This window comes from Echeneis naucrates, chromosome 17 (genome assembly GCF_900963305.1).
Source record: "Echeneis naucrates chromosome 17, fEcheNa1.1, whole genome shotgun sequence".
Lineage (NCBI taxonomy): Eukaryota > Metazoa > Chordata > Actinopteri > Carangiformes > Echeneidae > Echeneis > Echeneis naucrates.
Genome location: NC_042527.1, coordinates 9,468,157 through 9,493,786, shown reverse-complemented (window position 1 = coordinate 9,493,786; position 25,630 = coordinate 9,468,157). Strand labels below are relative to the sequence as shown.

The window sequence follows — 25,630 nt, the reverse complement described above, 5'->3', positions numbered from 1 at the left end:
GGGGTTAAAATTACTGCTGCTCAGTCTACCATCAGTCAATGCAGATTCAGCCCTAAAATGTGTCCTTTTTATCCCAGTGATCGATCCTTTTTGTCACGATTTAGAGCACCTATAGGCCTCGCTCTGTAGTAGTGAAGGCAAAAAGAAAAGCTTGTTCGCTGGCGACACAGAGCAGAGGTTTATACAAAAAGTCTCTGCATGTAGAAATGTGTTGCTGTCTGCTGAGCAAGTCCTAAAAGGGAGGACGTCTGAGACAGGAGCTCTCCTCCTTTTATTAAGGCCGCCATGGAACATCTTCAGTGAAAGCCACCTGTGATACAACACAGTGCGTGTATTTCAGTCTGTGTGTATTTAGTCTGTGTAGATTTGATGTAGATGTAGATGTAGATGTCATCACACTAACCGTCACGATGGCAGTATTAACATGTTTGGGCTGAGACTGATGGGAACATCTAGTTTTGCAGGTTTTAGAATAAAGTGTAGGGAGTGTTTAGCTTTTCACTAAATTGCTTATCTTTGCATTCAATGGTTGTTGAGCCATTACGCACAAAACAAACCACAATGTTATTATCCCATAGTGACAACAGATGTATTGCCATTGGACGTAGCTGGAGTAGTCATCCTCTGGGAACCAATGGCAATCCATCTAGTTACTGCTAAGATATTTCGGTCGGAACTCCAGCTTTTGACTGATGAACAGTCACCCACAGGGCCGTGGTGCAGCGCTGAGGACCGCCCAGGCAGGTCTGAAACCATCAGTACTTCGTTTATCTACTGTTTTGCAGATGTTTTTTTACAGGAGCAGATGTCATTCAGAGTTCAGTGAATGATGCATCATCATGAACGGTTACCTGCTAAATGTGGTGTCAGTGTCTCATTATTTGGCAGAGGCTGGCTGTTTCATTGCCCCGGGCTAAGCCAGCTCTCTCCCTCTGTCTCTCTCCCCCTTTCTGTCTCTCACTCAGAGGCATCTGCCTCATTAACCACCATCAGCATTTTGTTTGCTGTGTGTGATTTGGATGTATTGGGAGAGTGAGGCAGGGGGTGGTGTGTGAGTTTGTTAATGTTTGTGTGTATATGTGTGTGTGGGTGGGCGTCTGCGTGGGCTGTGCGTGAGACTCTCATTAGGCTGGAAAAACATTGACATTTTTGCCAGAAAATCAGGCCATATCTTCTCTTCCTTTATGTATCAAAGGCTTCCTCCACTCAACTCTCCAGTAAGTGTGTATGCATGCGCGTGCATGTGTGTGTTTGTGTGAATTAATATGTAGCAGGAGACAGATGTTTGCTGATTCGACAAGTTTGCGCTGCAAACTCAGCCCAATTCATCTGACAAAAAAACATGATGCCACACAGACGGTTCCAGTGACAGCCCACTCTTAATTTTCTCTCCTTTTAATTCAAGTTCTCTTTCCTCTCCGAGCTTTCCTCTCCTACTCTTTCTTCGTGACCGTCCTGTCTTTCACACACACACAAACACACCATACAATGTGTGATTACACCAGCAGCATTTCAGCTGGGTGTTCTTTTGGAGTTGTTTTCGTTGATACAGACACCTCGGACTAAGTTTCAACTTTCACAGAGGACACCTACTTCTGCCAAGCTCAAAAATGATAAACACAAAGTGCTCCAGGTTCCACTTGACATTCTAATTACAGTACTGTCCATTAAATACATTACAATGCAAATGCCCTGCTCAAATAAGATTAAAACTTACATAAATGTATGGGTTTTGGCATTTATTGCAATGAAATATGGCAATCATTACAATATCTCCTCTGCGTTTCTATTTTACATTGTAAAAACTAGATTAAAAAAACACCATAAATAAACAAACTGCTTCATGTAGCTAATGCTTAGCATCAAGCAAGAGACATATTCACAGACACAGATGGACATCACGGACTAATCTAAACACCTAATTCAACAGAACAATAGCTCACAAAAGAAAAAAAAAAAAAAACAGAATAAAACAGGTAAATCACTTCGGTGAAAAGTATGATCTTCCAGTAAGAAACTAGTAAGAGATTGTAATGGTACATTCTGTCCGGCTCTTCCCACTCACTTGGGTAACTTTGCATATTCAGAATATTCAAATATAGCTGATGCTATGACAAGGGAGATTCAATGTTGTATGGATTCAGGCTACGCGTGCGCTCACACACACACACACACACTCACACATACATATCCAAACACACTCTCAAAGACATTCAAGCAAACATGAAACACATTTTATTCAAGTCAAGCCCAAAGCAGCGAAAGAAAGAAGTTGGAAGCCATTCTGCTTATGCACAGCATCACATGTCAGCCTTCACAAAACAAATAATAAAAGAATGGAAAATGGGCTAAGAGGATGAGGCTTCAGTCTAAGCTCTCAGTAGCTTAATGCTATCTGTGGCAACATCCAAATCAGGATTTCTATGTTTTGTTTTACTATTTTTATTTTTTTTTTATTTAATTTTTTTTATTTTTATTATTATTTTTTAGAAAACTCCACTGGATGGAAGTTCACAAAAGTGCTGCTTTTCTCTCTCTTTCTTCTTCGTAATTTAGCTTTAATCCACACCTTGTATTTCGTCTGGTGAAAAGTCCCTCTTAAAGTGCATGAATGAGGTAAATGAAACTCTTCTCAAAACAGGTTTGTATCCATTCAGTAGTTCAGACTGGAACCATTGTGTGTTGGATGTGCTGCATTTGAGACAACATTTCTTGCTGCACACTAGCAATCAATATGTCCTGGTGTGTCGGTGTGATTATCCCGAGTCTGTCCATCTCCCTGTTGGCACAGAGACACAGATATATGTTACACACAAAGCTACGTGCTGAGTTAAAAACATTTAGCAGAGTGGGAATAATTCATGAAAACCATCACTACCGATATGACATTAATTCAGCAGTCCGTTCATTAAAAAGTTACTTTATTCCTCGAGATGTGGGGAGATGCATATCTCAAGGCTTTCCTGCTAACTATCCAACTTCCAACCCTATCTACCAATTATGCTTATTAAACAGCGTCCACACCCTGATATCGTTTATGCTTTTGCACCGTTGGCCATTATTGTCCCTTAGAACTATTCAAACACAGGAAAGAGCCTGTCAAGAAAGGAAAACAACTTTAAAAGGAAACCACATCCCAGCTCAGTAACACAAAAATGCAGTTACACAAGTTTCCCATGAAACTTTAAGGGCTGTTTTCACTGAAGCTGAAGCAGAGATAGGAGTTGGATAAATTCACAGTTGGCTGTCTTTCGGTACGTCGGTACTTTTCGGTACTTTTCGGTAAAACATAAAACCTGACAAAGTACGAGCCTGCAAACACTGTACAGTGTGAGCGCTGTAACGTGTTAAAGCACGGTGAAGATCAGCATGCCATCAGTTCACCTCAAATCATGGAGTTCTTTCTTCTTCATGGATGAACACTTTGGCTTTAGATAAGAAACACTACAAACTCATTCATGCTGTTGCTTTATAGTTCCACTATCAAAAACAAAACACAAACTACATCTTGCCCTTTTACTCACAAACAGCTCATGTGTAATGCTAGAAAATGAAGGCATGAGAAAAAAATATATCAGGTTACTTCCTTTCCAGATTTCCATGATCAAAATGGCAACGAAATTCTGTTGCCAGATATAGAAATGAGGTTCAGTTTAGTACAGTTTTACATGTGATGAGTACATTCCCTGCACTTAAATCCATTTTCACACTACAGTACACTTACTGATGTGTGAGAGTCAGTAGGCTGTCAAGGCTGGTGTATCCTGCTGCTGCCAAAGTGTCTCTGTACCTCTCCAAGCCGATGGACTGCAGCCACTGGCACACCGACCACTCAGGCATACACACCTCCGGTATGACTGACACGCACACCTCTGAACCCACCCCTGACTCGAGCACAGTGGAGGAGCTGCAGAGAGAAATCAGGTGGGTGGCAGCATAAATATACATTAGAAATGGTAAAAGTATGAATGCTGGGTATGTCAACCCACAAGAATGTATGTATGTAAATGCCAATGATTATATGCACAGTACTTACCTCTCCACTCCTGTCCGGCGCAGCGTGCCAGGATTACGGATGAGTTTGTCCAGCATGTTGAGTATTTGGCTGAAGGTGGGTCTCTCCGCCCGCTCCCTCTCCCAGCAGTCCAACATGAGCTGGTGCAGAACTACAGGACAGTCCATCGGAGCAGGAAGACGGTAGCCCTCTTCTATCGCTTTAATCACCTACAGGACAGACAGAATCAAATCAAATCAAAATCTATTCATATAGCTTCAAATCATAACAAAGTTTCATCAAGGCACTTCACACAGAGAGGAGGTCTCGACCAAATTCTTTATGGGGTTGTTAAAGAAACCCAACAGATCCCTCCAAGAGCAAGAACTTGGGGACAGTGGCAAGGAAAAACTTCCTTTAAGAGGCAGAAACCTCGGGCAGAACCGGGCACGGGGGGGGGTGGCCATCTGCCTCGACTGGTTGGGTTGAATGTGAAAGAGAGAGAGAAGCAGAGGCAGTGAGGGGGGGGGGGGGGGGGGGGGGGGGCAAGAACAGAAAACATACAGCGATTGATGCAACCTGGTAGTTCCAAATGTGCGCTAGTAAATATTAGCAGTAGGGGAGAAGAAGTGAGTTGTAGTGTGTAATGATGACTAAAGATAACTCTAGCAGCAGCAGGTACTGAGTGGAAACATGGAGCAGAGATGATTCAGCATCTGCAGGACGGGGACAGGAGGGAAAAAAAACGCAGACTGGGGGAAGAAACAAAGTTAAAGACGTGTAACGTAGTAATGCACATGCATGGGGGAGAGAGGTGCTCAGTAAAAGCCCCAGCAGTCTAGGCCTGCAGCAGCACTACGAAAAGAAACAGAGTAATTAAACCTTTATTTTTTACTGTAGGCTCCGTCATAAAGGAAGGTTTGAAGCCTGATGTTAAAAGCTGCGACAGAGTTAGCCCCCCTGGACCGATACTGGGAGTTGGTTCCATCGAAGAGGAGCTTGATAGCTGCAAGAGCTGCTTCCAGATTTCAGTAGAAGTCATTTGCATTACTGGTTGTACTCATATATAGATAGATAAATATACGGATGCATCCTCAAGCGTTACAAACAGGACTGATGATGTGTCCCACTATTAGGAAATATTCATACTAAGTATGTTGTGTGTTCCAGCCACAATGTGTGTGGATATTGTGTTCTTGTGAAATGCTTGGATCTATAGCAGACAACAAGAGTCTCTGATTATGTGTCCACGAACTTACTATACATACGCAACTGCCTCATAATGCATGGCATCTCTTCAGAGGTACAGTAAACCCAGCCAGCCGCTCGGCCCAAAATCTCCGAAAACATTGCAGCAGATGGGCAAACAGGCTTTAGTAAGATAAACTGACTACATTTGAAATCTACATGGCTACGCTCTCACCTGAGAAGAGTCAACCTTAATAAAGGTACATATTTAGAGCCCTATTAGAGGATATTACAGCAGCTTTTAGTCAGATTTAAAAAAATAAATAAATACATCTTGCAAGTCATTACTGTTGCTGCCAGAAGGCTAAACGCATTCTGGGATTCTGGCTGTAACTTTCTTTGGGAACAGCCAGTTCAGTGTTGTCCTTAATTCTTTATTTAGTAGGTAGCATGGAGTGCATGCCTATGCAGAGCCTGAGAGTCTGCAGCTGCTCTGTTTGCTTGTACTTTACTGTGATGCTTTGAGCTAAATGCTAATGTCAGCATCCTATCATGTCCATGATAACAATGTTAACATGCTGATGTTTAGCAGATATAGTGATTACTGTGCTCATTATATGAGTTTAGTGTCTTGGCTTTAAAATCTGAACTTTGCTGGGCTCACAGATGACCTATTAGTGGTTCACTTAGTGCAGCTGATTAGGCAGTTTTTTTCCTGTTTCATACCATCCAAAACACACTTACTGCAACAAAATGCTATTTGGCAGTTAGCATTTGGATAAATCTGTGTCGTTTGCGTACTGAAATGACCTGTCTCTTTAAAACACAACTGCCAATTTTACAAAAGGAGAGCAAAAACCTCTTTTTCAGAGATTTATTACTTTGTTGGGTTTTCTTTCCAGAGCTGTCTCACCACCATCTGCAATTTGTTCTAATTTCTTGCAGCTGTGAGCCACTTGTCTTGTTCACCATGCGGCTGAAATGCTTTCTGTCCTTTCTAATATTAATCTAAAATTTTGATTGTAAAAAGTAACCATTTAAATCAAATTTTCCAACTTCATCAGAGTAAAACTTTATTCTCACTTCTCAAGAAGGTTAGAGCACAAAAATTGTGTTGAAGGAAAATGTAACTGATGTTGCTGGCTGTGTCCTATTAACCACTGGTTAGATAGGAAACCTGTGTGACAAACCTTTATTTCAAACTGGTTTTTCATTTGTTTTAGTACCTTTTCTTTTATGTCTGATAAGATTTTACCCACCAGCCTCACTGTTAATATTTCCCAGGCATATCTCTTCAACCGAAAGCACTGGGCTCACCACATTTATCACAACAACGCAATTTAAAATGACAATGAAGGTTTAAGTAATGGCACGAAGAGCAAATGTTCATTAGATCTTGAACAGCTACTTCCTGCTTCAACTTTGACTTGTTACGGTTTTGTGAAAGGAAACACGTGTGCCATTTTGCTGTCAGCACTTCCTTGATTTAAATAGTTAGAATGTTGAATTGACATTCACCCTTAAATGTCTGCAGAATTTCATCTCATTGGTTAGATAATATAAAAATTACTCACATCCTGGTTGTTCATGTCCCAGTAGGGCCGCTCTCCGTACGAAACCACCTCCCACATGACGATACCATAACTCCACACATCACTGGCTGTGGTGAATTTCCTGTAGGTGATGGCTTCTGGTGCCGTCCATCTGATGGGGATCTTTCCTCCAGGAGAAAGGTAAGTCCCAGTGGCCTCCTACAACAAGAATAAATCATACAGGTTCATTGAATAATAAAAAATTTTATATAAAATTAGTGACATGAGGTGACAAAAACAACAAAATAATAACAAACAAAATAAACAACACAGGAATTAATACTTAATTACTATGATGAAGAGCAGATTGCACACATATGCTCACATCCCGTTCATATGTTCAGTCTGTCTGTCCTACCCTTGTAGTGTAAGCAGCCTCCGGGTCGTCCTCCAGAACTCGGCTCAGGCCAAAGTCCGACACCTTACACACCAGGTTGCTGTTGACCAGGATGTTTCGTGCTGCCAGGTCTCTGTGAACGTAGCTCATGTCTGACAGGTACTTCATACCTGAGGCGATGCCACGCAGCATGCCCACCAGCTGGATCACCGTGAACTGGCCGTCATGTTTCTGAAATGTTTACATTAGGCAGAAGAAGAGGTTAGCATCTATCTGGGGAGAAAAGGTGAGTGTATTTTATGCTCCATAACGTAACAAGGGAGAGAAGAGAGAACTGCACATACACGAAGAAAAGCATCCAGGGATCCATTTTCCATATATTCTGTGACGATCATCAATGGCTTGCCTGAAGAGACAAAGAGTTGGAAATATTGACTAAATTGGAACCTGCATATTAATTGGTCATCCAAATATTGCTGCGCCTCACATCTCGTGACGACACCCTCCAGCCTGATGATATTCGGATGGTCAAACTGGCCCATGATGGAGGCCTCAGACAGGAAATCCCTCCTCTGTTTGTCCGAGTATCCCGCCTTCAGACTCTTGATGGCCACGTAGATCTCCCTCTTTCCCTGCACACGCAGCCGACCGCTGCACACCTCCCCAAACTCTCCTACAAACATATAACAAACAGCAGTCAGTGCCAAGTAAGATTACTTATTTTTGTGCTTATGCATGTGTGTGCGTGGAAGCAGTAACGCTGGGCTCACCCATGCCAATCACCCTCTCTATGTGAATACTGCTAACATCTATTTCCTTGGCAAATTCATGGATGGCTTGATCGGGATCTTCGTAGGTGAACGGGTCCACATAGATTTTGACCCCTGCGGTGGAGGAGAGATGGGAGAGGAGAGGAGGCAAAGGAGAAGGAGGAAAGCAGAGGAGGGTGACAAACATGAGTTGTGTAACGGCTGCGTGTGTTATGTAAATGTCTTTGTGTGCAGGTGGATAGAAGAGGAAGGGGAGAAAAAGATCATCCATCTCTCTTTCTTTCTTTCTTTTTTTAAGTGTATGTGTGTGTGCAGTCTACCTGGGTTAAGATGTTTCTCTTCCTCAGAATCCTGCTTTGTTTTACTGTACTTATTCCTCCTGATGAGACAGAAGAAATGATGGACGTTTCAAACACAGACAGAGAAAACAGACAAGTTCCTGAAAACATTTCTTTTCACCTCTCACATATTTTATTGTGGATTTTTTTTTTTTTTTTTACAGTTAAAGGAGTTGAAAAGATCATGTCTGTTTCCTCTCCAGCAGTGCTGTACATTCATGGGGTTTTTCAGGCTTTGCCTCAATGAAAGCAACAACAATTAGAACAGAGAGCAATGGGCTGAGAGCAGATGAAAGCATTTAAGGGAGAAAGGGGGGAGGGGCGACGCCTCAGGTAGCGCAAGATAAAAGGTGTTTCCATTAAACAAAGAAACTGTCAAAAACACCTTTGTGCCTGAGCAGGTGTGTGTTTGTGTGTGTGGGAACTAGCGCAGGCTTGTGTGTGTGCGCACCGGAGGAGACTGACACACAAGCTGTGCTGTTGAAGAGACACTAATGACAAGTCAGGGACAAAGGGATTATCACTGTCTCCACTATAATCCCCTTTAAAAGCTCCAGGTAACACACACATTATTTAGCTGCACAATAGCAGGGGAACTGCGTGTGTGTGTGTGTGTGTGTGTGTTGTTTATGTGCATTGTGGCAGTTTGGTCAAAAGCAATAGTTAAGGCAGCGGCAGTACACAGGTTGACGATCGTGATGCACTGATGGGAAACTTCAAGCCAGCCTAACAAGCCTACAGTGCAGCACACCTGTCGGTATAGGTGCTTTTATATATGTGTCTGTGCGCCTGTGTTTGTTTGTGTGTATACCTGCGGCTAATGATGAACACAGCGGCAGATATCAGCAGTAAAATGCCGACCCCGCTGACAGACAGCAGCAGGAATGCTGAGTTGACGCCGTCACCAATCAGAGGGAAGGGATCTAGCAGGAAAGGGCACACAAGTCTTCCTCATATAAAACTTCAATTCATAAAACTTTAAACTAGTGGATGTTATTGTGAGACTACCTGAGTTGGTGGAGAATTCAAATGGACCACTGAACTCTCCATATCCAGCTGCAGTGCGAGCACGTGCATGAAACACGTACACGGTGAGGGGGTTGAGACCAGTGACATCGACACTGCGAGAGAAGGTCCTCATTATGCGGTAGGACCTTTCTTTCTGATCCTGATTAGAAGGGACAAAAAGAGAGTCCCCTTTTTCAGCGGCTGACTGCAAATCCATCTTCACCATCAGTGAAATACAAACAGCCACACATATTGACATTCCCAACAGCTGCCTGAGCTGCATTAACCCCCCGGCAGCTCACCTTTTCATAGAACTTGACCTCGTATTCCAGGATGACCCCGTTGGGTCGATCCGGCTGTTGCCACGACAACGACAAACTGTGCCTGGTGACATCGGTGGCCTGGATGAACGACACCGGAGAGGGTGCTGGGAAGGACAGAGAGATGGAGAGAGATAATTGAGACACAATAGGATAACTTTGGAATGGTGGCATGCTGTATATCCTGTGATGCCGCTGATGAGATAAGTCCCCGTTCCAAAGCTACGTGCCCGTTAGTCAACAATCCCATTGACCGAGCGCACACGGAGAACCGACCCAAATCTCAGTCCTGCCTTTTTCCAAAGAAACAAGGCCCATTCTCCTCTTACATCCCTCCATTTCCCACCCCTGTATGGTGTTTGGCTTCCTTTGTGGCTGTTCACATGATATCCAGCCATATGGTGGTGCAGGTTGGATGTGACACATCCCCTGACACACTCTCCTGCTGCGCACACACAGCAAAGTTATTTCCCCGAGGCACCTGGAACGATGCAGGTGTGTCGGTTTTTAAGTGGCACCGTAAAGTCTTATAGCAATGACAGTTGAGATGTAACAGCAGCACACAAAAAGAAATAGTGCAAACTAATGGAAAGCATGTGTGAGAAAAAGCCACACACCCGCAGATGCTTTCACAACTAAAATGAAACACACCATAAAACCAGGGTGATTTTTTTTTTTTTTTTTTTTTTCATTTTGGGGGTCTGTTGTTGACCCAGGGAGAAAAACCAACACCTAGATACAGTGAGGTTGTTATGTACCAATTATTCTTCTCTGTAGAGTCGTAAGACTTTTTCATCGTATCTGTTCTCCTTTCAACAAGTTTTGTCGGTTTGTATTTAAGTCAGTGATTTACATTTACAAGAATGCTTTCTGGCATCCATTTGAGAATACCCCTATTATTAATTCAGCTGTTGTTACATGTAGGAGGACAAATGAATATCTATGGAAACAATAGCAGTAAAAATAAGATTTTCCATTCAAGAGAAGAAAAGTGTTTTGTAGTTGGTGTTAGCAAAGAAGCTAATATTTCTGCCGATATAAGGGTGGATGTGACCTTGTGAGTTTGTTTAACATTAGTCTATCTATTGTAATTATTTCAGCATTATATTATCTGCGCAAAATGAAAGCATATTCATGGGAAAAATACATGATTCAGAACTTCTTTTCACATTAAATTCCCTTCATTTACTATTCATCAAATATCCTTAGCTTTTCTGGACTAAATTTTGGACTGTTATATAAACATTATAATTGTATGTAGAAAGCATTATAATAAAATAGATACATTCCACATACATTTACTTGCTATTTCTTATGAAAATGCATGAGTAGTAGTTGTCTTACACTGAATATTTCCTTTATCATGTACATATATAACTAAATACAGATCTTGTTCAAATCATGCTGCCACAGTTTAAAACATTACTCTTGGGGCTTTCGCTCCCTGAGGACTCACAAACACTGAGCAGCAGTTTGTCTTGTGCTGACCCACTTACAGACAAAGCAGATTTCATGTTGATGCAACAATCTGACAAACACATGCACTGTGCCGCACACTCGTCCTTCTCACCAGCTTGGTTGGTGGTAACAGTGACAGATACGCTCTGGGTCGCCCCTGCGCCACTGGCCCGGGAGACCCCGTTGTGAGCATGGACGATGAAGGTGTAGTGTGTGTGGGCCCTCAGCTCGCTCACCACCACCCTGGTGGTCTTCAGGCCCGTCTGGCTAGGAGAGAAGAGCACATCAGAGCTGCAGGGCAGGCAGAGCTGGGAGCTGGAGCTTGAACCAGTTCCGAGTCTCAGGTAATCCTGCGGTACTGGTCTCGTCTGGAGGACACCTCTCCCTGCCTGGACATCAGATCCCACAATCCCCTGGTCTGACTGCATCCCCAACCCACTTTGCTGAGCTTCAGGCTGAGGAGTGCTGTGATTCCTTGGGAGGGCTTTGCCGGCGCCACGATTATGGCTGCCTGCTTGACAGATGAGGCACTCCAGGCTGTAGCTGGTGTCACTACGTCCTCCCAGCCGGCGAGGGGGGGCCCACTCCAAAACAACTGAGGTTTCATTCACAACTGAGATGAGCTGTTGTGGTGCTGAGGGTGGCTCTGAAGAGGAGAGAAGGATTCACTGAGAGTGAAAAAAGCAGACCACCGACAATGCACATTGTAGAATAGACATAAAAAGGCAGGGCTGGACAGGTGGGGGGTCTGGTGAGCTCTTGGTTGAAATGTGGACATCTGGCATCAGACTGAAAGTCATACCATTCAGCGATACTTTTGACGGGTTGGATGTTTTCCTCTGTGGCATTTCTTCATGTGTGAGTGTGTGTGTGTGTTTTCATTTTTCCCAGGCCAAGGAAACCATGTGCTGAATATAGGCATAATTAAGTTTACGACACACAGACTGAGGTCTCCAAGTCACACAGGACTTACTCACAGATTTAGAGGGAGAAAGGGGGAGGGGGAGAGGACATTCATTCATTTCTCAATTTCCTTAGCTATCGCACTCAGTCAGGATGTAGAAGGTGGCTTAGTCATAAGTAACAGGATCATGAAACAGGGGGGGCATTCAGACAAGTTTGTGCCTCCCTCTGTTTGGTAGTGATAGGGAGGTTAGAAAACAACGGGAGCGCTTTTTTGCTTTTATATTTGCAAGCAATAAACACACATGTCTGTGTTTTCACTGATATGTTGTTTAACTAGTACGTGGATGTGTGTGTGTGTTCTTACGGGTACAGGCCATGGATGGAGGGTCGCTGTCGGCATGGAAGTATCCAGAGTGGCAGTCACAGACAGTTGCCCCGTCTCTGAGTGAGTGACTGTGTGGGGGACACTTGGAACATCCTGTGTCTGACGACTTGGCTTTGTAGAAGCCCACAGAACAGGCTACAGACAGAGACACAAAGTGTGGGATTGTTGAACAACAATTTAAACCAATAGTAAAGGTGTCACACATTACTCATCCTCTTTGCTGGTGCAGCAAGCACACCAATCCAAATTTGGTACTGCTATGAAGAAAGTCCCAGGCCGGGAACCTGACCTGGGATTTTCTTGTTGTGAGGCAACGGCAGTAACCACTATGCCGCCATGCTACCCACCCAAAGAAAGCCCCCAAAAAAGTGCAAATATATTGAACAGAACACATTTGCGGAAATTTCTTTTTTCCTTTCAAAGTCTTATCTTTGGATTGTAGAGCATCTCAGATTTAGGAAAATCAGATATGGAAACATCTCCTGACAACTTAAAGAGAAAACAGTCGATTAATGGATTGAGGAGCATGTGAGTTGATATGAAACAAATTTATGGTCTCATTGATGAAACAATAAAATGTAGGTTTCAAAATATCAAGACACATCCGGCCATATTTTCTGCATTTATGAGGCCCCATGCACGAATCACCCCGCAGGGAATCTTCAAAAAGTCAACATGATAAGTGAGTTAATCCACCATGACGTTGGTTGCAAGCAGTGCAGTCAACAGTGACTTAAGGTCAATTGACCTCTGACCCTGGTTACAATCTTAGCTGTCTCCTGTATTGACAGCTCAGAAAGTCCAGACAAGTTAATCAACATGTTGACCAATTTTATTTCTTTGGACAACATTACCATCCAAACAGAAACAAGCATAAAGACAAATCTAGAAAGCGAAATAGATATGAAATGAGCAAGAGGGGCTCTTTGTTTTCTTTCATCTTTCATTTTGATGAGCAAAGAAAGAAACACCTCAAACACTTACTGATCAGCTCCTACTCACACACACAGAATCCAGAAACACTAGAACAGAATATATCAAAACTCCACAGTGCTGGCAGCCCACACAAATATATATATAATATATAAGAAAGAGAGGATAAACAGAGAAAGGGAGAGGGTGACGGAGAGACAGGGGGAGTGGAGGCAGAGAACTCTGTATACCAAGGAGTTCATGCATTGACAGAGTAACAATACAATAAATGAGTGCATAATTATACTGCTTGACATCCACTGCTGAAGCAAAAGAGATGGCAAAGTGAGGCTGCTTAGAACCGTTTTTTTCTCTTTTTAATTTCAGAAGGCAATCCTTCGTTTGTTTCAATTGCAGTCATTTCTTCACCACCTTTTTTTTTTTTCATCATTACACCCTATTCATTTTCCCTCCTCAATCCCACCATCTTCCAGTTTCTCCTTTATTTCCAACCCTCTCACATTTCCAAGGAAGATGAAGACGTCCCAATGGGAGGGGATTGGAATGTGGGAATGCTGTGTGTGTGTGTGTGTGTTCAAGTGTGTCAGTATGCTTTATGACATGCTCATCAGTAGATGAAAGAGAGGAAGTCTCCTCTGTAATCGACTCGCACCGACCATCCTGCCCCATCTGCGTGAGCCTCCATAGATTTGTGCTTTCACACACTCGCTCGCCCTCCCTTTCACATTTTTCTCAACCTGCCTCATTTTCTCCCTGTGTACTTCCTCTTCGACCTCTACTTCTATGGCTTTGTGTCCCTGCTCACTCCTGCTCCATCCAATATACCCCTCTTGTCTCCAAGTGTCAAAGTGTGAGTAAGCTTTGAAGCTGGTTCGCATCGAACTCAATATTGACACCGATTTAAACGGGGCTGCACAGCGTAGCTCGTGGCTGAGGCCACCAGTCGAAACTTGTAAATTCATAAATCCATTTAGAGCTGATAAGAGTGACTTTCATCTGGCGAATGATTCATTGTGTTGTCTCAGCTGACATCACCAAATGCAACATAAAACGCAGCCTGGTTGCCTTATCATCATTCTCCTGCTGTTCTTCACATTCATTTGTTTTTAATCATCAAAGTAGCTAAGTATACCACAGACTGAAAAGACGGGGAATTAAAAACGTAGAAAGTATTTGACCTGCTGAGGATTTAGAGGTTGAACCAGGGGGCTCAACCGGACTCTTCTGTGGGGTAGAGCACTGCCTTTGTCTCCGTCCCACCCTGTCCTCTAACCTTGTCCACAGCACAAAGGGTAGAATATAGGCGGGAGAAGAAGAAAGAAAGGAGCAAAGCATTTGAAGCCATAAACTTCCTTCATTGTCCTTTCATGTCTGTACTCTCTGTTGTCCGTAGCTTTTTGTCTCTTTATTTTGTAACTGGTTTCCACCAGGGAGGTGAGTGCCACTGACCTGGAATAAGAGCTCATGAGGGTGTCATTAACCCGACATTAACCCAACGCTACTGAGAACCGTGGAAGGGCCTCAGCTAGACCAGTAAACTGGGAGGGTTACACAGACAAACATGCACACATGCTGATAAGATAAGGTGAAACCTTGGAGAGATATGTGTGGGTGTACATGAGCACTTTCACATCCTGCCTGTTAGGACAATAAATGCACTCATCAGCTGATGGCCTGCTAAAGACAAGTTAGCGAACGTAACAGCTCGGGGAAGGTTGACTGGGAGAAACACTGAAAGGGACTGACATGGAACCTAAGATAAAGGGGTGAAAAGAAAAACGACAGTGAGGAGGAGGCAGAGACACGGAGGAGAAGGTGCCCTTTGATTACTATCAGCATTGTCGACATTTGCATATGCATTCTTCGGCTACCTAAAATGCAAATGCAGCTCATTGCGAATCCAGCTAAGAGCCTAGTCGGCATACTGTATGTGTGTGTGCGTATTCTCCTTGACCCCATGCTATCTGTCATCATCTCTTGTTCCTTCCCAGCAGAGGGGTGTAGATGGGAGGAAGCACCCCTGACCGCTCCAGTCTGACACCTGTCTCTGTGATAGATGGAAGGATGGAGGGTTGGATTGATGGACGGACGGATGGATTGACAGACTGTCACCCGAGAGGGAGGGACACTATTAATCACAGGGGTCATGGCCTGTTAATTAAAGCCCACAGAAATTCTGGATAGAAAAGTGGTCCTTATCTCTCCCTGCTGTATGTCTTCATTGAACCGACTGCCTGCCTCACACAAAAATCTGACTGACAGTCCTGTGTAGTCTGCCAAAATTCATCTCATATCTCGCATCTCTTCAGAGTCTCAAGATATGAGTGTTTAAAGTCTCAGTGTGCTTAGTGGAAGCTGCAGCTTTAAGTTTGTCTAAATTTAAATAATCGAAAACTGGTGGTTTCAAGAGATGTGTGTGGATTGTGTGTGTGTGTGTGTGTGTGTGTGTGTGTGTGAGAGAGAGAGAGAGACCGCCCAAAGCCAACAGTGCAAAACATTAGCATGTGAAAGGGGCCACACAACAATGCCCCACTCCCCTCCCAATCATACAGAGAACACCCAGCAGCACCCCCACCCCTGACCGAGGATCAGGGAGAGGGGCTGGAGAAGAGAAAGGAGGATAATGAGAGCAAGACTGAGAGACGAGAGGGACAGCGAAGCTTGTTCTGGTGCCAGGTAGCTACAGACAGCCTGGTGGAGCTGGCAAACTTCCGCTACGTTAAAACAACCTGGGAGAGCATCACAATGTCTCACACACACTCTCTGATTGGGATGATGCTGGAATGCCCCCCCCCTCCCACCGCCCAGTTTTGGCCTGCTTCAGACAATCATTTGAGCCATGAGCCATCCACTGTCTTTGCCTGATTTGTCACCTGCCATACACGCATTCATATACACATGCATACACACAAATGCACGCACACACAGCTCCTCCTCCCTTGCTGTTTTCCCCAACATACTCTTTTGTAGGCATTTCCTGGGCACCCCTCCAAACAGTGAGTATAAAGGAGGGAGGGGGTTTGTTGGAAGGGAAATTGGAGATACAGTATACACACGTACACTTGTGCACAAACAGACACATGCACGCATGTGTGCGCTATAGCACAGAAATGCAACGCAATAATTAGAGGCACTGAATGCAACGATTACACACTCTTTCTATCATCCGCTAAACTCTCTCTCTCTGTCTGTCATCCCTCTTTCAGACTGGCTGTCGTTCCTTCAGCCTCTCTCTTCTCCCTCCTTTCATCCCTCTCGTCCAAAATGCTTTCTGCTGCTGATGAGACACTGCAGGTGCATTGGAAAGAAGCATTACCATGAAATCTCTCCGGACGGAGGGAACACAAGATCACACACATGCAAACACACACACACACACACAGAAAATCATTCCAACTCTCCAGGCAGTGAGCAGAATCAGACGACAGAAGAAAGAGGTCAGTGGAGAGACAGTGAAACAAAAAGTAGAAGGCTCCTCTGTCACTCCAGCCGATCACATCATTTCAAATTCTCTCTGCTTTCTCTTCGACTCGCCTCTTGTCTCTCTTCTCCCGTTTCCGATTCTCCCAGACGGATCGCAGCTGCCAAACTTTTGACGTCTTCATCTACCTCGGTCATGACCCTGCACTCTGCAGCTAAACTCTCTCCCTACATGTGTGTGTGTGTGTGGCTGTCAGTAAGAGTTTTTGACATCTTCATCAGGCTCAGTCATGACCTCGGTCTTAACCAGGGGTTTAGAAAAGAGGGGGAGTTCCCTCTCTCTTGTGTTTCTCCACTTGTCCCCTTTGCACCCAATGATGAACCCCCAGCAGGGGAGGGGCGGCTCTCCATTGATGCCTTCTGCTGTCAGTGGCTCTCTTTCAATCCTCCTCTCACCCCATTCAAACCCTAATCTCTTCTTCCTCTCCACAGCTTCTCTTCTCATCCTCTCCATCCTCAATGCTCTGTGTCAACACTGAAAATGAACTTTTCACATTTCACTGCATTAGGTAGTTCTCTTGTTTGTTAGCTATTGAGATGTGCTTTAACTAAAGGCTGAAGTACTTCTGCAGAAGCAGCTTATTTTAAGATATCATACGTGAGTTCTTATAAAAGTCAAAAACCGATCAAATAATGAATTCACCATTTACTTGCAAAAACGCAATAAATCAAACCAGAGACATACAAACATTTCTAACAGATATCACCTTGAAAAAAGGATGAATAAATAGTTTCTAGGGATTTAGACTACAAACTGGTCTGGATATTTTATTTTATTTTATTTTTTTTTATCATTCTAGCTATTTGATAGATACAATTTGAATATTTTTGCAAAAACCATGTACTTGCTTTCTCAACAAGTATTAGATGAGAAGATTGATTCTTGTGCATTGTGTTAAATGTGAAGCTGGCACTCGGAGATGATTAGCTTAGCTTAGCACAGAGACTTGAAATGGGCAAACAGCTATACTGGCTCCATGCAAAGGGACCAAAATCCGCCGACCAGCACCTTGAAAAATCACTAATAAACATGTAACATTTTGTTTGTTTCCCTGGCTCGAAACAAGGCGGAGGTGGTGCCATCCTGCTCACATGCATACGCGGGCATGTGTATTGAGTCTTCAACTTGCTTCAACATTGTTTAAAAGCAGTGCATTTAAGGCGTTTGTGTTAGTCGTCAGAATTTTATAAATCTGTAGCTGATACGTTGCCGAATGAAAAACATTTCTGTGATTGCTGAATTTTTTTCTTTGGACATTCTGCTACATTCTGATTATTATATTTACTATGAGAAAAGGCAAAACCCTGAAAAGGCAGACCCCGTGTCTGTCACAGGAGTTCTGATTCTGTCCATCACCTGACCAACCTGACCTCGCCGGTAATGACTCGGTAATGTCTACACAATGAGAAGCTTCCTCACTGATTGATATTAAGATAGAACATTCATGTTACTGTTTTTGTTTGTTCCTTGGGGTGGGGGGGTAGCTACTTCCTCATCTCTCAAAAAGAGAATGTGCGTATTTCCCACAATGCCTTAGTGTCTATTTCCAAACTATGTTGTCTGTGAAATGTGCCTGTCCGCCTTTGGCTGTTGTACTGACTGAGTGAAGATTGTATAAGAGAGACAGATCATCTTAATCTCCTCACAAATCAATCTTCTTCATCCCTCTATCCTGCTCTGCCCTCATTCTCTCTTTCTATCTGCTAATTTCCAACTTAGAATGGGAGAAGCATTACAGCGTCTATCCAATAGTGCAGGGTCAGAGTTTTCACTGAACAGCGTTCGGTATTCATCCAGACTTTGATGGATTTCCGTTGAGGCAGCTGAGCCCAGCCAACAACCTGACAGGCAGTGAGAGCAGGGAGATAGAAAAGAGAGCAGCACAGAGATAGATGGCACTTCACATCTGCTAGAGGTTCAACAAAGTCAAGGGTCTCTCCTAAATCTAGTTGAGGAGGAACATCTTTCAGGCTTCTGTGACCACCCCTGAAACCTCCTCCTCCATTCAGAAGGAACAAACGGAGAAAATGGGATGAAGATTTTCGAGAGCTTTTGTCATGTCTGGAATTTTGGCTCCTGCTTTTTCTGCTGTAAAGGAGAAAAAGTCAAGTTTTGTTTTCTCTCTTTATTGCCAACTGACACAAACTGCATTGCTCTCTTGATGTCCATCTCCCTTTCTTTTCCCCAGCATCTCTTCTTTTCTATTTGAATTATGGGTCTGTTTGTTATACAATTAGCATGCTGGGATAGGCTTCATAAATAAAACCAAGCAGGGAGCAAATCAGTGAGTCGCTCACCCCTGTCTCTCTATTGGTCTCTGGCCCTCTGCATACGTGTATGTGTGTGTGTGTGTGTAAGTGAACATGTTGTGTGTGTGACTGAATAGAGGGGGGTAAGCCATGCTGTAAAAGTGTCTACACTGAGTCTGTTGTCCCCCAGCACCCTGCTTTCTCACACAGACACACACACATTCAGTAGGCTTCACTACAACAGCAGTCACTTCCAAACGTTACACGTCATCCATGCCACATGTATGTTGGTGAGAGGTGTGAACAGCTTGCATATTTGTTACCATAAAGTTTAAACCAGATTTGTAAGTGATAGAATTTTTGTCCAGATGGCTGGTGTTACGATGGCACACCTCACACTGAGACCTGAGAGCTTCTACTAAATACTAAAAGATGCTGTAAGCAACACTGAAAACTAGGTTCACATCTTGAATATAACAGATTAGCTGAACAGGTGAAGGATACTGGATATTTAAAGGATACTAGACATGTTAGGATCCCAAAATATATTGATTCAAGCTTATGGAAACTATATAAAGTTGCTTTATTATTTCACCCAAACCATTCTCAAGACTGTCCATCAAAAACGAGAGTTCATTTAGCTCAGGCTGAAAACAGCAGGAAATAGATTACCTGGCTGGGTTAGAAGGTTCCTACCAGAACCGTAAAGATCCTCCATAAAAGATGTGGTTCTGAGGTAGTTGACTGCGTGCAGTAACTTTCTGGAGACTTGCTGTCACTGCAACCAGTGGAGCATCCTCAAGATGTGATGTGTTGATTGGTGAGGTTAAAAAGTGCTGGTGGGGGGATTTTGTTACCTCTGAATAAAAGCAGTCCACCTGCAACCCTCTGTTTCCACGCTAAACTAAACTGTCCTCTGGCTCCAAGTCATAATAAACTAAAGTAATCTTCAAAATAAAGAATAACACCACAGAAAAATTATTCCTAAAGGGTGTTATGTTTAATCAAAACTCCAAATACCTAGTCCTTTCAAATATGCTTAAAGAATTCAGTTCAATACAAACATAACATATTGCCACCACTTCTTTTTTTACCATCTGTATAAAGCATCGGTGCTGCAAATTGTTACATTACAATTCACTATTATTCTGTAGTAGAAACATGTAAATGGATACATTTTGGTTTGGCATAACGGAATATACAGCATGGACACCTCCATTCCCAGCTGGCACACGTCAGTTGTTCCCCTTTAAGCAGAATCTCTCAGCATATTGCTTGAACAAAGAATTTCAATCAGGTGCAAATGAATGCACAAACCAATGTTTTCCATCATTAACAAGAAGCTTCTTAGGTCGAGCACGCATGACAGGGGACTTAGATGTGGCAAGCCAAATGGAGCAGAGAAATTACAGCACGATGAGTCAGACAATCACAAAAACGAGAAATCAAATATTTCTGGTGCATCACTCACCTTTACAAACGCCCCCCTTATCTTCATATCCAGGACTGCAGAGACATCCACCGATGGGAACTAGCCACTCCCCATCTGCACCACAGTACATTTTAGGTTCCTCTTTCTCCTCTGATTGGTTGACACAAGACCCCCTGACCTCCACTAAGGAGGATGTATCAGCGCCGGTAACGGTATCAGGAAAGGTTGCAAGGTTACGGATGGTGAGTGGGCAGGTCTTGTAGAAAACTCTGACAGAAACAAGGGCGATGCAAGCGCCAACATCCTGAAAGGCCAAATAGAAGCCTTTCCGGGTTGTGACCTTCACGTCTCGCACCTCCGTGTTTAATTTCATGATGCGGTCTCCAACGTCCACCTGGATGGAAACAGGAGTTAGATTAATGAAATCTGCAGTATAGTGTGTCAGCTCTTATTAATTCAATTTGCTTGTTTAACTTAAAGTAGGAGTTGCTATTGAACCATGGCTCTTCACACATTCAGCATTTGGCTCTCATCCAGACTTACTTCTATTGATTACAAAGGTAAAATAAGATTTAATGCATGGAATGCTAAAATTAGAAGTAATTTTAGTGAAGACTAAGCAAAAGATCTCTCCCAGTCCTTGGGATGGAGAAATGGACATCTAAGATAAAAATGCTAGTAAAACAAATACAGAAATGAAAGAGCCAGGGGGGTTTATTTTCATGATAAGAGTAAATTAAAGCGACTGGAGGAGGGATGAAGAATTCAAAGCCTGACTCAGTTGATTAGTTTTACCTGGGTGAAGCTCTCGTCTGCTGCCACAGTGTCCACCTTAATGAAGCTGCTCTCTTTGATGTAACTCTCCCTGTCTTCATTTGATTCGTGGTAGTACAGATTGAATGTCTCCTACAAGACAAAGGAGACAGTAAAAAAACGAGACTGAATTGTCTATTTATCATCATCAGGGCTCATCTTTTCTCTTAATATGATAATGAGTTAAAGGGGGGTTTGTGCGTGAATGATCAGCAGGGCTAATATTTAATAAAGCCTCATTAGCAGCAGCCTGTCCGTTGACTATTTAGCATAAAAGTTCCTATGTTAAAAAGAAGTCAAGCATTTAAAATAAATCTGTATAAAATGCTTTGAAAACTTCTTCCGAACCATAAAATGACCGTTGCATTCTCATATTCTGTACCTTGCAGGTGCCGGTGACTCCCGGTAGGCTGTTACAGTCTCTCAGTGTGAATTTGACTTCAACGTAGACCCGCTGAGCGCCGGACCGATGGATCCAATCCGTCCTCAGCCAGTTGTTCTGATTCGGCTCTAGGACGTTGCACACCTGGTATGTTCGGATAGGGATGTTCTTCTCATCCATGATACTCACTTCTTCCCACTGCAAATCAAAAAACCAGACAATTGTATCGCTCCATTTTTGTGAAGGAATTTTATGAGAACATTTAGACACTTTCTGGGCATCCACTGGTTTTGGCTCATCGACAGGAAGAAAATCAACTTGCACAAATCTGAAACTTTGTTGAAACTGTAGCTCCAGCAAAGGGATTATTAGCTGTTATTGAATATTAATCACCAACGTAATCAAATCGTCACGTGGTAGAGTCACTATGAGCAGGATTAAAACTTTTGCAGCCGCCGAGAAGTAAAGCTTTTCAAGTGATGCTGTCAAAAAATAAAACCAACTCTACGCTTATATAGTGTGAGAGGGTAAGTGTGACTGTGAAAATGTCTCATATTCTTAAAGGTAGCTAGCTTACTATCTCAGAGCTTCTGGCAAGTATTTGAATTTACCAACAAATAAGTGCCCTGACTGGTACCTGTAGATAATACAAGAAACACACAGAAGATGGTCATTGTATTGAACAAAGCTTCGTTTGGATCTTTCAGTGTACGTCTCTTACTCTGTTGGGGCTTTTGCAGATGGTGTTCCTGATTTTCCTCAATTTCCATGCTTTGCCCTTTATTAATATTAAGTAGCCTATACAGGCACAAACAACGATATGCTGGCATGAACAGAGACAAATGACATAATGCAAAGTCTGACCAAAACATAACTTCATCGTCTAACTCTGATCTTTAGCTCAAGAGCCATACTAGCTCAAGAGACATACTGTTAGTGGTGACCAGAAAAATATACTCATACAGAAGAACAAACTCACATGCATTTCAAATGCTGAAGACCATCTTCAGATTCACCCTGTGATATCATTCACATGGTAACATTCATTTTCATATCAGTATTCTTCAGTGGACAGGTTGAGATGTGTTGCCACTTCGAGGCTTTTACAGGAGCATTTTCTTATGAGTGGAACAGGCTCATCCCTCACTGCGCCATCCATCTCAATAGAGTTGACTATTTGCCTTGTACTGTGACCCTTCAAATGGCCACTGAGGCTCCCAACTCCAAATTAGGTCTTTATTGGCACTGAATAATAATCTGCTTTCTCCCTGCTAAGAAGAGCTGTATACACATTAAATGCACCATGTCAAAAGAGGCCAAAAGAGAGGGAGGATGACTTTGTGTGTATGTGAGTGTGTGTCTTTTGGTGAAGGGGGGTCGTCTTTGTGTTAGTGTGTGTCTAATTGGGTCTGATCGGTGTGTCATCGGGCTGATGTTATTGGCTGATGATGTTCTATGGTGAAGAAAAAGATCAGTGTTCATGTTGGCAGGTAAAAAGATAGCCTTCGCTTCATTTTCATTTATTTTTGATTTAATTTCGTCCAATTCAAAGCCAGTTTTCTTCAGATAAAGTTGACTGTATAAAAATGTTCTGCATTTTTGACAGCAACATTTAATATGGTCCAGTTCTGAGCTGTAACTGCTTTGTCCCTTGACAATATGTGAAAATAAGAGTAACCACACATGAACAAAATAAGCATACATGATTATGTCTTTGTGTGCTTAGTGTTGGAGGTCTATTATACGTGCATGTATTTCTGGTGAAGAAAGCTGTTAAAAAAAAAAAAAAAAAGCTGTCATGCAGTTTGATGCTGCCTTGTCTAGTCTCTTTTGGGGTCTTTGTGAGCAGACAAAAATTGCTGCTGTCAGAGGAAAAAAAATAAAAAAAAACCACAATGTGCTCTTGCCCCAATCATACAGAAATGCCGTTTTTGTGTGTTTGTGTGTGTATGGCTAAGGGATGCGGAAGGTAGGGGGTGCGTGTAATCAAAAGCTCAGTGCGTGCAGACCAGGACCCCGTCAATCAAGTGGGTTGGAAGAGAATGAGAGCATGGTGACTGAAGAAAATAAGAGTCAAGTTCACCAATAAGTCTTAAACCAACAAAAGGTTGACAGAGACACTGAGCAAATGAAAGGAAGAGAGGGAAGAAGGGGGAGAGGAGACGTAGATGGCAGATCATAATTTACCAACAATGAGAACTACAAATGGATGAGAAGAGATGGCATGAAGTTGATATTTGCAGGATTCATTTTGGCAACTGCATGGTAGTAAAAATCCCTAAAAAAAATGACACCCACCACCAGGCTGGTTTATGCTTTTCCCTGTGCCAAACACAACGCCAGCACCCTCATATTAGCACTTAAGCTTGGTGAACAACAGCACATTTCAAAATCTGTGGGTTGATTATTTACAGTTTCCAGACCAAGTGTGCACAAGTGAGTGTGTGTGTGTGTGTGTGTGTGTGTGTGTGTGTGTGTGTGTGTGTGTGTGTGTGTGTGTGAGTGTGTGTGAGAGAAAAAGATTTCCAAAGAGAGACCATATCTGTAAAATAATAATAATAATAAGGCTCCCACTCACCCCTCCCTCTGAAGGACTGGCTGCCCATTTCAGCTCTCCTGGCACTGTCCTGGTATCCAGCAGGGTCACTAAAATGTACACACACACACACAGAGAAAGCGGTTTAAGGGAAAATAGCCAACAGTGGTTCAAATTTAGAAAAAGAAAAAAAGAAAACAAAAGATTCTTTAATGATGAGCGATAAGTGGAATTTTTGGGACTATTATGACCAAAGACAGATGAAAATCAGATGAAGCCTCAGAGTAGACGATAACTATTAGTAATAACCAAAGACAGATGAAAATCAGATGAAGCCTCAGAGTAGACGATAACTATTAGTAATAATTACTGCCCTTTGTCTCAGTCCTATGTAGTATCAGATAGCTCTTGAAAATATCTGCAAAATGTCAAAATCTCACACATATTTTAAGTTGTCAAAGGTGATTCAGGTATCGAGAAATTGCCGACAAAAAAGTATTAGCTTTTGTCACATTTGTCACATTTAAATACGTCTTTCACAGTAAAGAGTGCCACATAATGTGAAAATATTCAAGCAGCCGGAGATTTTCATGGCAGCGCCAGAAAGAGAAAACATGCAGCCGAACTCCCAGGAGGCGCAACTCTGGCCAAAACCAGAGGAAATGCCACTACATGTGAACATTTCCCACAAATCCAACTTTTGACATGTCAAAGTTTGGGGTTTCAAGCTCTCCCTATCCGACAGGACGCGCACGGAGCGGAAGCAGCTGTGTCTCTCTCCTTCCGTCCGTCCGTCCGGGGAAGGAGCCGCTCGGCTACGGAGACCGATCCAGCCTCACTTACCTTCGTTTGGCGGATAAATCCTCGTCCTCGAGCTCGAAACGGATGTTATTATCCAGAGGAAGGTGTAAAATGTTCGCCGTAGATGCGCAGCCATGTGTGGCGACGTGTGGAAGCGTGCGTGCCCTCGGCTGGCTGTGCGCGCTGGATGGAGCGGCTCCATCCCGGTGGGAAAAGTGTGTGTGAATGAAAACGAGTGTGAAAGCGAGTTGGATGCAGCAGCGGATACTGGGGCGGTCTCTTCCACTTAGATGCTTCCCTTAATGGTTATTCCAACGGCCTGAACCGAATAACGCGCAGTTCTGCTGTCACTGTTTGCGTCAATGTTTCATCTTTAGGTCACATTTAGATTCACACTGGCCAAAACAGAGCCAATTAAAATAAGTGGTGGATGTGTTCTGTTGTTTTTCTGTGGGCTCTATGGTTCATAAAACGGGACAATGTGAGGCTTTAAAGCGCTTTTCTGTACCACGTAGAACTGACTGGGCTCATTTTAGATAGTGAGACTGTTGGTTTTAGACTCCTGAACGACCGAGTGTAACTCAGGTGGACCGGGACTCTAGTCCATCAGAAACACAGAAGTGACATTCGGTGGGGATAACATAAAGGTGACCAAATGATAAGGAGTCATAAACCCATCACTCCCATCATGTTTAAAAAATATCACA

General features: G+C 43.1%; 1 protein-coding gene across 4 annotated transcripts; it reads right to left on the bottom strand.

Moving 5' to 3' along the window:
- Positions 1 to 1,397: 1,397 nt before the first annotated feature.
- On the bottom strand, positions 1,398 to 25,165 carry LOC115057128 (ephrin type-A receptor 4-like). 4 transcript variants are annotated; one of them, XM_029523994.1, is made up of 19 exons: positions 24,966 to 25,165; positions 24,165 to 24,232; positions 21,587 to 21,784; positions 21,187 to 21,297; positions 20,431 to 20,785; positions 12,276 to 12,431; positions 11,118 to 11,651; positions 9,530 to 9,654; positions 9,228 to 9,387; positions 9,031 to 9,142; positions 8,202 to 8,260; positions 7,882 to 7,995; positions 7,599 to 7,784; positions 7,456 to 7,517; positions 7,133 to 7,342; positions 6,757 to 6,933; positions 4,037 to 4,224; positions 3,725 to 3,907; positions 1,398 to 2,779 (listed from the first exon to the last, which is right to left on the bottom strand). In XM_029523994.1, the coding sequence occupies exons 1-19, from the start codon at positions 25,123 to 25,125 to the stop codon at positions 2,662 to 2,664; spliced, it is 3,276 nt and encodes a 1,091-aa protein (XP_029379854.1). In that variant the 5' UTR covers positions 25,126 to 25,165; the 3' UTR covers positions 1,398 to 2,661. The 4 variants fall into 4 exon arrangements, with proteins under 4 accessions (XP_029379854.1, XP_029379852.1, XP_029379855.1 ...); XM_029523992.1 differs by having other exon boundaries at positions 7,456 to 7,784; XM_029523995.1 differs by lacking the exon at positions 24,966 to 25,165 and adding an exon at positions 24,563 to 24,583 and having other exon boundaries at positions 7,456 to 7,784.
- Positions 25,166 to 25,630: the final 465 nt, after the last annotated feature.

Coding starts and splice junctions, on each gene's coding strand:
- LOC115057128 (XM_029523992.1), bottom strand. CDS start 25,125: ATGGAGCCGCTCCATCCAGCGCGCACAGCCAGCCGAGGGCACGCACGC. Junction 20,786..21,186: donor CAGACGAGAGCTTCACCCAG/GTAAAACTAATC, acceptor GTTTCCATCCAG/GTGGACGTTGGAGACCGCAT. Junction 8,261..9,030: donor GTGTTCATCATTAGCCGCAG/GTATACACACAA, acceptor CTGTCTCATCAG/GAGGAATAAGTACAGTAAAA.